This window comes from Tubulanus polymorphus, chromosome 11 (assembly GCF_964204645.1).
Source record: "Tubulanus polymorphus chromosome 11, tnTubPoly1.2, whole genome shotgun sequence".
NCBI lineage: Eukaryota > Metazoa > Nemertea > Palaeonemertea > Tubulaniformes > Tubulanidae > Tubulanus > Tubulanus polymorphus.
This window is the reverse complement of record NC_134035.1, coordinates 13,372,693-13,386,463: the sequence shown is the minus strand read 5'-3', so window position 1 is coordinate 13,386,463 and position 13,771 is coordinate 13,372,693. Positions and strand designations below refer to the sequence as shown.

At 39.8% G+C, this 13,771-nt stretch overlaps 1 protein-coding gene across 5 annotated transcripts; it reads right to left on the bottom strand.

The window, feature by feature from the left end:
- Window positions 1-2,318: 2,318 nt before the first annotated feature.
- Window positions 2,319-13,230, bottom strand: LOC141913302 (NADH-cytochrome b5 reductase 3-like). 5 transcript variants are annotated; one of them, XM_074804797.1, is made up of 8 exons: window positions 13,130-13,224; window positions 8,832-9,050; window positions 7,485-7,695; window positions 6,722-6,828; window positions 5,996-6,125; window positions 5,226-5,395; window positions 4,679-4,778; window positions 2,319-4,226 (listed from the first exon to the last, which is right to left on the bottom strand). In XM_074804797.1, the coding sequence occupies exons 1-8, from the start codon at window positions 13,148-13,150 to the stop codon at window positions 4,054-4,056; spliced, it is 1,131 nt and encodes a 376-aa protein (XP_074660898.1). In that variant the 5' UTR covers window positions 13,151-13,224; the 3' UTR covers window positions 2,319-4,053. The 5 variants fall into 5 exon arrangements, with proteins under 5 accessions (XP_074660898.1, XP_074660897.1, XP_074660899.1 ...); XM_074804796.1 differs by lacking the exon at window positions 13,130-13,224 and adding an exon at window positions 10,534-10,721; XM_074804798.1 differs by having other exon boundaries at window positions 2,320-4,226; window positions 9,036-9,050; window positions 13,130-13,225.
- Window positions 13,231-13,771: the final 541 nt, after the last annotated feature.

Sequence of the window (13,771 nt, the reverse complement as noted above, 5' to 3'; positions counted from 1 at the left end):
ATTCAGATTTATCCTGATGCTGAATAGAGGATGTACAGGGGTGTCCAGGGCTCGAACCCAGTGATTATTCACAATGATTCAGAGTGGTCCAGATGCTGTTTAGAGGATGTACAGGCCGATGCCCAACAAGGAGAGGATATCAAGATTTCTATCGTGATCGCCATCTATTGGAATTTGGCTGAACTGACTAGATAGCTCTCACTGGTCTCACTGACATTCCTTTCATCCGTTAAAATCACACTCGCCATCTGGTGGATAAAACCATCATTAGACTGTAGTAGCATAGAAATCCACCAGATGGCGAGTGTGATTTCAAAGCATTAAAGAAGAGTCAGTGAGACAAATAAGAGCTATCTAGTCGGTTCTGCCATAATCCAATAGATGGCGATCATAGCATTATCATTATTAAACTGAGCAATTATCCCGGGTTCGAACCCAGTAATTACTGCTACTGATTCAGAATGGTCCTGATGCTGAATAGAGGATGTACAGGGGCGTTTCGGTTTTCGAACCTAGTAATTAAAGACATCCTCATATTTAGGTCTGTAGGTATCCACGGAGCCCCGAGGTGAAAACAAACAACAAATTGAGCTTGAATTTCGCAAAGCAGAAGCTTTTATTCATTGAAAAATACAAGTTTCAATACAGCACTATCAGATGCCTATAATTATTTCTATATTATCCAAACATCGAAACGAGTTTGACGATTTATTTCTACAAAAAAGTCAAATGAAGAATTTCCTCATCCTACGACACAATCACCTCAACATTATTACAAATACTTATAGCACATTTAACGATATCACTGCATAGTTAATTATAAGTATAAATACTACAGGACCCAGTTCCACAGTTGTGAGTTACATTGTATATAAACTCATAACTGTGGAACAGGATCCATCCACACTGGTGGAACCGCTGGTCCACACACTGGTCGTTGATATATGTATCACACAAATGAATACTATTTGAATACACTATACAGGGGTGTCCAGGGCTCGAACCCAGTAATTATTTACAATGATTCAGATTTATCCTGATGTTGAATAGAGGATGTACAGGGGTTTCCCGGGCTCGAACCCAGTAATTATTTACAATGATTCAGAATGGTCCTGATTGATGCTGTTTAGAGGATGTACTGGCCGATGCCCAACAAGGAGAGGATATCAAGATTTCTATCGTGATCGCCATCTATTGGAATTTGGCTGAACTGACTAGATAGCTCTCACTGGTCTCACTGAGTCTTCTTTAATCCGTTAAAATCACACTCGCCATCTGGTGGATATAACCATCATTAAACTGTAGTAGCGTTGAAATCCACCAGATGGCGAGTGTGATTTCAACCCACTGAAGAAGACTCAGTGAGACAAATAAGAGCTATCTAGTCGGTTCTGCCAAAATCCAATAGATGGCAATCAGAACATCATTATCAAACTAAGCGGGTGTCCCGGGTTCGAGCCCAATGATTACAGATGCTGATTCTGAGTGGTCCTGATGCTGATAGAGGTTGCACATGGGTGTCCCGGGCTCGAATCCAGTAATTAGTGACAATGATTCAGAGTGGTCCTGATGCTGAATAGGATGTACAGGGGTGTCCCGGGCTCGAACCCAGTAATTATTTACAATAATTCAGGGATCTTGATGCTGAATAGAGGATGTTCAGGGGTGTCCCGGGCTCGAACCCAGTAATTACTGATGCTGATTCAGAGTGGTACTGATGCTGAGTAGAGGATGTACAGGGGTGTCCCGGGTTCGAACCGAGTAATTACTGATACTGATTCAGAGTGGTACTGATGCTGAATAGAAGGTGTACAGGCCGATGCCCAACAAGAAGAGGATATCAAGCTTTCTATCGTGATCGCCATCTATTGGAATTTGGCTGAACTGACTAGACAGCTCTCACTGGTCTCACTGAGTCTTCTTTAATCCGTGAAAATCACACTCGCCATCTGATGGATAGAACCATCATTAGACTGTTGTAGCATAGAAATCCACCAGATGGCGAGTGTGATTTCAACCCACTGAAGAAGACTCAGTGAGACAAATAAGAGCTATCTAGTCGGTTCTGCCATAATCCAATAGATGGCGATCATAGCATTATCATTATTAATCTGAGCAATTATCCCGGGTTCGAACCCAGTAATTACTGCTACTGATTCAGAATGGTCCTGATGCTGAATAGAGGATGTACAGGGGCGTTTCGGTTTTCGAACCTAGTAATTAAAGACATCCTCATATTTAGGTCTGTAGGTATCCACGGAGCCCCGAGGTGAAAACAAACAACAAATTGAGCTTGAATTTCGCAAAGCAGAAGCTTTTATTCATTGAAAAATACAAGTTTCAATAAAGCACTATCAGATGCCTATAATTATTTCTATATTATCCAAACATCGAAACGAGTTTGACGATTTATTTCTACAAAAAAGTCAAATGAAGAATTTCCTCATCCTACGACACAATCACCTCAACATTATTACAAATACTTATAGCACATTTAACGATATCACTGCATAGTTAATTATAAGTATAAATACTACAAGACCCAGTTCCACAGTTGTGAGTTACATTGTATATAAACTCATAACTGTGGAACAGGATCCATCCACACTGGTGGAACCGCTGGTCCACACACTGGTTGTTGATATATGTATCACACAAATGAATACTATTTGAATACACTATAGAAGGGGGTCGACTGATTTGGACCATTCGGATCTGATAAAATTTATCACGAGTGAGAGTTTCACAACTAGTGAAACCTCAAGAATTTTACTCAAAGCCAAATTCTAAGGGACAGCTGTCGTTGGTTAAAGTTGGTAAGAGTTACACAGTGGATAGTTGACACAGTGACCATTAAAAGTCCACAGTAATCATCCGCATGTTATCTTTAACCAACGTTTGATCAACACAGCTCGTGAACCAGGTTTTGGTTTTCACGAAATCCATATCAGAATTAGTTTCCAGATTCATTTAAACACTTGGAATCTAGATCAACATGAACTTGATCAAAATCCGGATTAGATCCAAATCTAACTGGTTACAAATGTAAGTTTTATATGTATGTAGATAGTTTTTACAGTTATAACTAAAGATTAACAGTTCACCATCTATCCATATACAGAATATATAGATTTATTTACAAAAGCGTTTTAAAGTTCGTTCAATAAAACAACCGCAAATAACCACCTCATCTTTGTTCAGATTCTTCTTTTTTTGTTGAATTTAGACACAAAAAAAATTCATTTTTCCAAAAATATTGTTCTTTCAAGCTGATTATATCGACAATGATATAAACTCACAGAATTCCCGCTTCCAAAAAAACAAACATAGCATTTCATAAACAAATCACATCAAATCAATAATTCATAAATCTTTCCTATATTCAAACAAATCCAATATCAAAATTTATTCTCCATGGTTTGTTGTTCACAGTTCTTTCCGTGATAATTTTACGCAAGTTTTAGAATATTTGGAAATTTACTAATTCTAATTTTTGAGTCAAATTTTAGCGTGTCCAAGAAGTGTGGAACCAGATCCAGAATTGCGGGACTGGGTCCTGAAATGTGGAACTGGGTCCAGAACTTCAGGACTGGGTCCTGAAGTGTGGAACTGGGTCCAGAACTTCAGGACTGGGTCCTGAAGTGTGGAACTGGGTCCAGAACTGCAAGACTGGGTCCTGAAATGTGGAACTGGGTCGAGAACTTCAGGACTGGGTCCTGAAGTGTGGAACTGGGTCCAGAACTGCAGGACTGGGTCCTGAAATGTGGAACTGGGTCCAGAACTTCAGGACTGGGTCCTGAAGTGTGGAACTGGGTCCAGAACTGCAGGACTGGGTCCTGAAATGTGGAACTGGGTCCAGAACTTCAGGACTGGGTCCTGAAGTGTGGAACTGGGTCCAGAATTGCGGGACTGGGTCCTGAAGTGTGGAACCAGATCCAGAATTGTGGGACTGGATCCTGAAGTGCAGGACTGAGTCCTGAACTGTGGAACTGGTTCCAGAACCTGTGGAACCGTGTACAGAACTGTGGAACACGGTTCGTATGTGTATAAAGTTTAGAAAGCGAATCTCATGTTCTCCGCGTAGCCGAGTTTATCGAGGTTCGGTAAACAAGCGAATTTAATCATCGGCGGCGGTCCGCACATCAGAACAATCGAATCATCACCGGGTGGAAATAGATGAGCGGAAATCATATCAGCGCTGATAAATCCTTCGCTGTACTCCCAACCTAGAAATATATACATTTATTCGTGTGATAGTAGAATTCTTAAATAAACGTGGAGCCCAGCTGCTCTATTAACCCTTTCAGTGCTAGATAATCAATACTAGAAAGTGCGGGAGATAATTTGAAAATTTCTAGAAATTCCACTCCTTGAATAAATGGCATACCGCTATAGTGCGTCTACACTGCTGTGCGGTGTATCAATAGTTACTAATATTTCTCTATGTTTGACACGTGCTGCCATCTTTCAGGAGAGATAACAACTAATTACTATTTACATCAATACACCGCGATGCTGTGTACTAGCAAAGCCTATCAGTGAATAAAATACCGCACTGAAAGGCTTAGAGTAAACTAGTGGATAAACAACGTGGTCACAAAGGCATTTATCCAACAATTAACCAAATTCTGATCAACTGGCGCGGACTTTTCAAACAGCACGTGTTTTAAATACTCACCTTCCGGAGCGCGATCGACGGTGTACCACAGTTTAAAGCGTTTACGATGGCTACTCGCTATTTCTTCCAATTCCTCTCTCAACAGAATATCCTGTTCAGTCTAAAACATATCAATTATAGAGACAGGTATTAAACTGCAGTCCGAGATCGACCCCTTCACAAACCTGCCTCCATGTATTCTACACCCCTTTCAGACAAGCATTCATTATTACAGTGAAGTTTGTATGAAATGTCTAATGTTTGGTGTTTGTAGTTGATTTTCAATTAAAAATGTCTCAGGTGAAGCACTGAACACCATGTGAAGTGTGGACGGTTAGTTTTTGAAAGTGTGCTGATGAAATATCTAATTTCTGGTGTTTGTAGTTCATTTTCATTCAAAAATGTGAAGTACTGAACACATGTGATGAATAGAGTGAATGCTCAGTTTTTGAAAGTTTTAACTATTTTTCGACTAAGGAGTTAAGGATATGAACTATTTGAACTGAAATCCCATGTATAACTGCAGTCGTAAAGGAGGCTGTAAAGGATAGAGTCAGTATTAATATACCTGGTTAGCGAACAGTAGAGCAAGTTCCGTCGTGTCTTCTGGATCTTTAAAAACTTGTCTGATAATCTGTAGCATCGGTGTTATTCCAGTCCCGCCGGCAATTAGTGAAATCTTGTTCACTTTACGTTGAACCGGTTCACTTTTCTTATCTTCACGAATCGCCAGTTCACCTGATAAACAAATGTAACATTAGATTTTAAACAGTTAGATTAAAATACAGTTTCATTGAAGATCCATAGATATTTATCAGGGTGGCGCTACTTTCCACTCATTTACAAATCAGTCCCCTCAGTTTTCCCTCAGGTTTCCATGTGATTACACAAAAAGTGAATCAGAGAAATCTCTAGGTTTGAAACGTAACAATTTATTAATTTATCATTGAATCACGTCTAAGTTTAAAACGTCGTGATGATTATACGTGCTCAGAGATGAACATATTTCAATATTCATAATGTAAAATATAGATGAAAATATTTTGAGAGAGATCATGATTGATAAAACACTATGGATCCGTGTTGAAGCGATGTAGAGAGAATCCTACAAGAATAACGAAAAACCAGCCCAAAAATGTAACTGAAGCTAGTAGCTTATTCAACGTCTCGACTATATCCTGATAGTCATCATTATTCATTATTCCTGAGTCAAAACATTGAATAAACTACTAGCTTCAGTTAAATTTTTGGGCTGGTTTTTCGTTATTCTTGTAGGATTCTCTCTACATTTTGAGAGAGAATTCCGATGATTTAGAGAATAGTTTAATATGTTTTTACCTGGAGCGGTGTAAACGAGGAGACCAGACGGACCGCGAACATCGATGTAATCGTTAATCTCCATATCGTTCAAATGTTGCGACATTTTTCCGCCCTCCGGGAATTTAGGATGCACATTCTTGAAGTAGACCTACAATACAGATTCGGAGAACACCTTACGCTGACTCTCTTTAAACAGGATTAAAATTTGAATTTTTGTATATGTATCTCGCTAAAGGATCATTCATTTATTACGTACGCATAAAATTTGAATTTTTCAACCCCCTCTGTACGCAAAATCGGCCATTTTTTCATATACATTAAGCATTACAGAACGCAATTGCACTGACCCCTCCCCCCTCCCCTAATGCGTACGTAATAAATGAATTACCCCTAACGTACAATTATCATAATTCAAAACGGTTAATAAAATTGCGTACGAAAATTTTTAGAAAATAAGGAGGTTCAAGGTTTTTATTTTACCACCCCCATCCCACCGAGTACCAATTCAGTTATCATAGCCAGGCCAGAGACAAAACACTTGAGATACTCAGTCACCACCAGGATTCAAAACCGATTGAATCAGTGATTGATGAGAGACCAGTGAATGATGTGGCCAGTATGCCCGGGTTCACAGTCTCACCGGTACATTTAGAGTTGATTCTGAGAGTTCTCTCTCTTTCTCTCTAATTTAGGATCTAAGATCTAAAACGACTCCCTCTCTCTAATCTAAGATCTAAGACGAACCTTAATAACCAGATCAAAGAATCCTTTATCGTCATCACTAGAAACAGGTGTATAAGGTCGAATGACGAGCTGTCCATCGATTCTGGCGCTCAGGTAGATATGTTGACCTATAGAATGAGAAAATACAATCATATCACAAACTACAGTTAAACAAACTCGAGTCAGTCATCACATTACTGAAGTCATCTCCTATTTTGAGTCCTGATTTGTAATTACAATTCAATCTACTAAGTGTAAATTGCCATTTAGATAAGTCTTCTCTATTTTTGAGTCTCAATTTCTATTTCCAATTCAATTTACTAAGCGTTAAGTCTTTATTTGGATAAATCCTAGACACAATAATTGTCACAACTACAACGACTTCAGGGCAAGTTTCAGAATATGATAAGGACTTATCGTCTATAGATGTAGAGACCAGTTACTGCTGGAGTCACTTAATACAGGTTGCACTCACACCAGTTACTGCTGGAGTCACTGAGACTAGTGACTGCTGGAGTCACTGGGACTAGTTACTGCTGGAGTCACTGAGACCAGTTACTGCTGGAGTCACTGAGACTAGTGACTGCTGGAGTCACTGGGACTATTGACTGCTGGAGTCATGTTGTACTCACCGACTGGTAATCCCAGTATATGCTGCGGTGATGGAGTCACTGGGACTAGGGACTGCTGGAGTCATGTTGTACTCACCGACTGGTAATCCCAGTATATGCTGCGGTGATGGAGTCACTGGGACTATTGACTGCTGGAGTCATGTAGTACTCACCGACTGGTAATCCCAGTATATGCTGCGGTGATGGAAGAGCGAAACGGAAACGTCTCGTATCGTGACTGATCTCCTCACGGTCGACCAGACGTAGAGGATATTTCACGTTCGGGTCAACCAGCGCGACCGGTGCACTTTTCTTCTTTGATAGTTTCTTTATAACTATAGCGGCGATTATGACTAACCCTACACCGACTACACCGGCTACAGCCTGTAAATATACAACAATAACATCATCATCTCATACAGGATGGCGCCACTTTACATCCATTTACAAATTCCTCTGAAATTTCCCGGGTTTTTCCATGTTACGATACAAAATTCCCTGCGAATGAATCAGAGAAATTTCTAGGTTTTAAATGTTCCAATTCATTCATTTTTCAGTCAATCATGTACTGATGATGAAACACGCGGTCAATAACATTATCCAAAGGTTTTCCAGGTTTTTGGTAAAATTTTAGCTTAAAAGTTGACCCGGCCGGCCGCCTATCTACCCTGTACATCACTTCTTTTAAAATCATGATCAAACTAACAATAACAGACCCGGCAGTTATAGAAATAAACTGATTACACATTTTATCGCGATTTACAAAAGTGACCCGGCCGATTAGGAGAAACGAGGTATTACTAATTAAGCCTTAAATTGCAGTTTTAGTTGTCGTTACGTCTGTCAATGACTTGAAGCAAGTTTCTAACAACTGCATCGTTTCAGCTCGTGATGATAGGAACAATCAAAACATGACAGCATCGATAAACTATTCAATTTTACAGCGATATTTATATTTCATATGTTGTCTGCGATACTGTAGTATACTAGTATGTATATAGATATAATATGTAGATATATTAATAAAATGGAGATCATTATTTATTGTAGTATCTAAGGGATAATTATTCATACAAACCTACTGTATACATCAACACATATACAGATATCTATTATTAGACTAAACATGTCGATCAAAAACTCGTTAGCATAATTAAACTAATTAATAAACGACGCACACAGAATACCACAAGCAAATGATGACACCGAGGTGTGTATAGCGAACACCGTTTAACAGCGGGGGGTTCGAAAACTGAAAAGGGTTAAATATAGAGGGAGCCACAGTCGGCGGTAGAATGTGCCGTAGTTTCAAAGAATTTAACGGTCAAAAATCTATCACAGCAAAACAAGAAAATATAGTGAAAACAAGAAGAGAGTTGTAGATAAAGCAAAAGAAGCAGCTGTCGCCATAGTAACAACCTCTGAAACCGACCAATCATGCTCGGAGATAATAGAATAGAGGGAGCCACTATCCGCCGCAATCTGTCCGATTGTTGAAGTGTTACTAAGTGATATATTACCACTATCGCTATGACAATAGTGTTCTTTTTAGGTTGTTTTTGTTTATCGTCACCAGGTGGCGGTGTTTGAGGGGGTGCGGTGTCAGTATCTACGGCGGCTGCGTCATCAGCAGCGTCGACGGTAACAGCGGCATCGTGATCCGGATCATCGGTTTGAGCAGAGACGACGTGGTGGTGGTGAGTTACTATGAGAAGGATACTTACACATGTAGCAAGTTTCTGTAAGACACAAACAATATAAAACATGTATCATTACATATGAAATGTGCAGAGAAAAGGGGAAGGAAGAGGGAGAGGGAGGGGAGAGGGAGAGAGAGGGAGAGGGAGAGAGAGAGGGGAGAGGGAGAGAGGGGCAAAGGGAGGGAGAGGGAGGACAAAGGGAGAGAGAGGGAGAGGGAGGGTGAGGGAGGGGAGAGGGAGAGGGAAGAGGGAGAGAGGGGAAGGGGGCAAAAGGAGAGAGAGGGCAGAGGGAGAGAGGGGCAAAGGGAGGGAGAGTGAGGACAAAGGGAGATCAGGAAAAACTGATGTAAATTTCAGTTACAGAAAATATTCAATTGAAACACATTTAAGCAGACAATTCATAGATGAAATTATTGGAATCTTGACGAAGAAGACAAACAGAGATCTCTATAGATTGTAAGGGAATATCAGAGGAAATACACAGACAGCAGTAGTTAATCAGGGAAGTGCAAGAAACCTCTGTCCGGAACCACGAGACCAAAACGATCAGACTGATTGATAAACCTGATGAGTAGTGTGTATGTACGTGTAAGATATGTACGATATTGAATATTAATAATCTAGATCAGTTCATATATCCAGGCACGGAACCGAACGTGAACAGCTGCTTCTATACAATAATATAGAAATTATCATATTATATACAATTTTTGTCGTTCTATGAAACAAATGCATCGGTTTTATCAATGTTACATATATATATCTAATGTTACTGAAATACAATCTGTTCATTTTGCTCGAATATTGTCACGGGAATCTTTTTTATTTCTGAACTATGCTCCAGTTACACAGACTTGGTCTCAAGAATAGTCACGAGTTGTTAGATATAGAACTAAAGGATGGTTTTAGGCTGGTCTTATATTTGAGTCATATTGTACAACCGGGCACTGGTGTCAAAAAGGCTGCTTATGGTGGATCCAGACAATGTCGCAATTATCGCGTGTCTTGAAAATGCAAAGGCAATATTTTTCAAGGCACTTTTTCCACCCGTAACTAAAGACAGCAGATCACTGTGATGCACCTGAAGTGCCTAGAAATCGCACAAAAATGCATTAAAATTTCAAAATTGTTCTGACCCTTGTTTTGACTGCGAGGATACCTTACTTGCTCTATTCCAGTATAATATGTCCAATTCACTTCTTAGTTCTACTGTCAAAGTCTCTACCCCCTGAATCAGCCCCTAATTTCCGGCACTACTGAATTTAAGCACATCTTACATGAAGTCTCTCTCACTACGTAGATTCTTTATGATATAAAATTTCAAAACAATCTCTTTATGACAACAAATTTACAAATAGGCTAAAATTGAAATGAAGTTAATCTAATCAATGAGATATCAAATCAGCTCAAATTTCAAATGTTGACATTACTACGAAATGTTCGATATCAAATTTCTGAAATCTCGCGTTCAAAATCAGACATTTTGCTTTCCGATTTAAAGCGCGATATTGAGATTACTTACAATTATACCTAAAGTAGACATGATTTGTACGTGTGTGTATCCTGTCTCACTGTCTGCGGTCCTATCAGTCGTACTGCCGTCTGCTGCTAGTGTGTTAGTATTAGTCACACGCAAAGCTGTTTCAACCACTGAGTGAGGGAGGATCGAGGCTCCCTATTCTATTAGACAGCTGTGAGTGTGTATTGAGTCTATACGAACAATATCTTCTCAATCATAATCAAAACTATTCTACTAACAAAGCCTCAAATACCGGAATCTAAGTTCAGTCATGAATCTTTGACTTCCATCCTCCAAATTTACGTGACAAGACCCCGAGACCCAGTAGTTGAATAGGCAAGTGCCAAGGGTCTGGGCCAACTCTCGAGAAATTTTCAAGGAAACTTTTCAAAATCCGTCTAGATCCGAACCTTTCCTGTTCATCGACACAAATGAAATCGGTATATTTTCTCAACACTGGTGAAATGAAGAATATTGAATCATCCCGTGTTGAACCTCTGTCTGGAGAATGACTGTTGAACAGATGTCAGTGATAAATGCTGAATGTGTGTTTGAATGTGATAGGATAAAATACGCGACCAGAAATTATTACTATATTATCGATTTTTATCCGTAACTAGTTTTTATATTATTTGAATTTCTTTATGAATTATTCAAATCTTGTTTCTCTTCAATCTGAATAACACGGTTTTCGCATGATGAAATTTGGGTTCAATCAATAACCATATTTGCATGTTATACAAGGATGCATTTAACTTTACGCTTAAAAGAGTCCAGTTCCACAGTTCTGGATCCAGTTCCACAGTTCTGGATCCAGTTCCACAGTTCTGGATCCAGTTCCACAGTTCTAGATTCAGTTCCACAGTTCAGGATCCAGTTCCACAGTTCTGGATTCAGTTCCACAGTTCTGAATCCAGTTTTACAGTTCTGAATCCAGTTTCACAGTTCTGGATCCAGTTCCACAGTTCTGGATCCAGTTCCACAGTTCTGGATCCAGTTCCACAGTTCTAGATTCAGTTCCACAGTTCAGGATCCAGTTCCACAGTTCTGGAATCAGTTCCACAGTTCTGAATCCAGTTTTACAGTTCTGAATCCAGTTTCACAGTTCTGGATCCAGTACCACTGCTTTGAATCAGTTCTACTGTTCTGGATCCAGTTCCACAGTTCACTTTCAATAAGTAAACTCTTGAGTGCAATCTTAATTCAGAACACTGTGGAATCAGGTCCAGAGCTCTTCTACAAATCAACAAAGCCCGAGAGAACCTCATAACGCAACACAATTGATAATAATTCCTAAGATAGGACCCTCAGTAAACCTTCCCCTCAATGGGAAAAGTACTACCCTATCTTCTAACTCCAGAATAAAGTCATTATGACATCTAATTATATTTTTCAAGTACCTAGTACGAAAATGTTCTACTGCACTAATTCTAAACAATTATCCTGTAGTAAAAAGATCTTCAATTTTGTCCTAATTCGACTTAGAATTCATTAAAACGTTTAGACATAAACCGTTCAGGTCTCGATCAGCACAGAAAACGTCAAAACAAGAATGTCTTAATTGTCTCCTTGAGGAGGATAGAAAGTAGAGCGCTCTTCAATAATCAGCCAGCGAGACTCAGAACTTTTCAAGTTAAATATTTCTGCATTTATAAGTACCATACTTAACACGATATCATATATGATTTGATTAGTCGCACTCAGGTCATGTCCCCCTTACTATAGAAATCTGGGTTATACGTGCAGAATACTTGAAGATTTAATATTGACTAGAACCTAGTGTTGGTCTCTCACACACCGGGGTACCGCGACTGTTATACTGAGTATAGATTTATAAACTAGATTGATTACACATTATCACATGTTTTCATATGACAAATAGTCAGACCGAGGACCTACAGTTCAACAGTTGCGAGTTAAAACCATTAAATCACGAGTAGGGCCTGATTGAAATCAACTCAATATCATATAAATATATATAGGCTATAAAAACTGTCCTGGTTAAATAGATATCCTGAATGTTAAATAGGTTTCCTGATGCTAAGGAACAACTGGTCCTGTCAGGGCCAAGTTTTACAGGACTAATTAATGCGGCCTATGCAGAGACCCAGGCCCAGCCCAGCTCGTCTGTAGAGTACAACAGACCTGTTTAGCATCATCCAAACACACCTGTTCCTGTCAGACTGTGTGTAATCAATGATACTTGGAGAGAGAGAAGGACATATAACTAATGACAGGCCAACAAGAGGACAGCTTGGCTTGGACAGGAGCCCTAGACCGTTGACGCCACCAAAGGCAAAGAGTAAAGACGGTCGGACACTTCTTCATAAGACCCAGACAATGACAGCTTTCATGTGTCGACAAACTCCATTTTAATAGACAGAACACAGGCTCTTAAATAAAGGGTCACGAGACAGTTCAGTGCAAACCAGTCATGATGGTCAGTGAGGGGTCGTGACCAGCCAGGTGAGGGACCTTTCCTTTCCGCAAAGCCAAAAATGTAGACTCAGTCACTGAGTGTTGGTTTTACTATGATTTAAGATATTGTCAGTTACTGTAAATGAAATACATAAAATACAGAATAAGTAAGACAACTTACCACAACCTCGACAGGAGCCATTACAACAGCGGCGCGGGGTATAACCTCTAAAAATACTGCTGTCAAACCACTGAACCGACTGAACTACTGGGTTCCGACAGTAGAGAGTAAATTACGGAGCCGGATTACAGGTTCCGCATTTAGAGCCGCTAACCGGTGTATGTGCTAACCCTAATTAAGGGACTGCTCCAACAATATCATAACCCTGGTTGAGACAACACTGAACCCTATCTCCTACCCGCGCGATACTGGAAGAATGAGGAGTCTTATTATGGCAACAAATCACTTCCTTGTGGAAATTTTCGTCTTAAATCTCAAATTCCGTCAGTGATGCAGAGATTTTGGGATATTGTGTGACGGATTCTGAGAATGAAATAATTTCCAAAGCGGCAAAAAATGTTTTGATTTTGTAGAAAATGAGAATCATTTATAGAATGTCAGCAGCAGCGAAACTAAAAACAGGTACGAACTATCATCAATCAATCAATTCAGATCAACATGTTCTTCAATATCGACATCATCGATCACCCACCGCGCCCTCCTCTTCTGGCCCCCTCCTCGGTCGTTGCAGTACGGGGGGGGGGGGGGGGGGTGATTTGAATGAGTTCTGAAAATCAGTGAGCCCAGTGTGAATAATCTAAA

Excerpts from the sequence above, each read along its gene's own strand:
- LOC141913302 (XM_074804797.1), bottom strand. The coding sequence starts at position 13,150 with ATGGCTCCTGTCGAGGTTGTG. Across the intron at positions 9,051-13,129 it reads TGGCTCCTGTCGAGGTTGTG|AAACTTGCTACATGTGTAAG; the intron begins GTAAGTTGTCTT and ends TGTGTCTTACAG. Across the intron at positions 5,396-5,995 it reads CCTCGTTTACACCGCTCCAG|GTGAACTGGCGATTCGTGAA; the intron begins GTAAAAACATAT and ends TTTGTTTATCAG.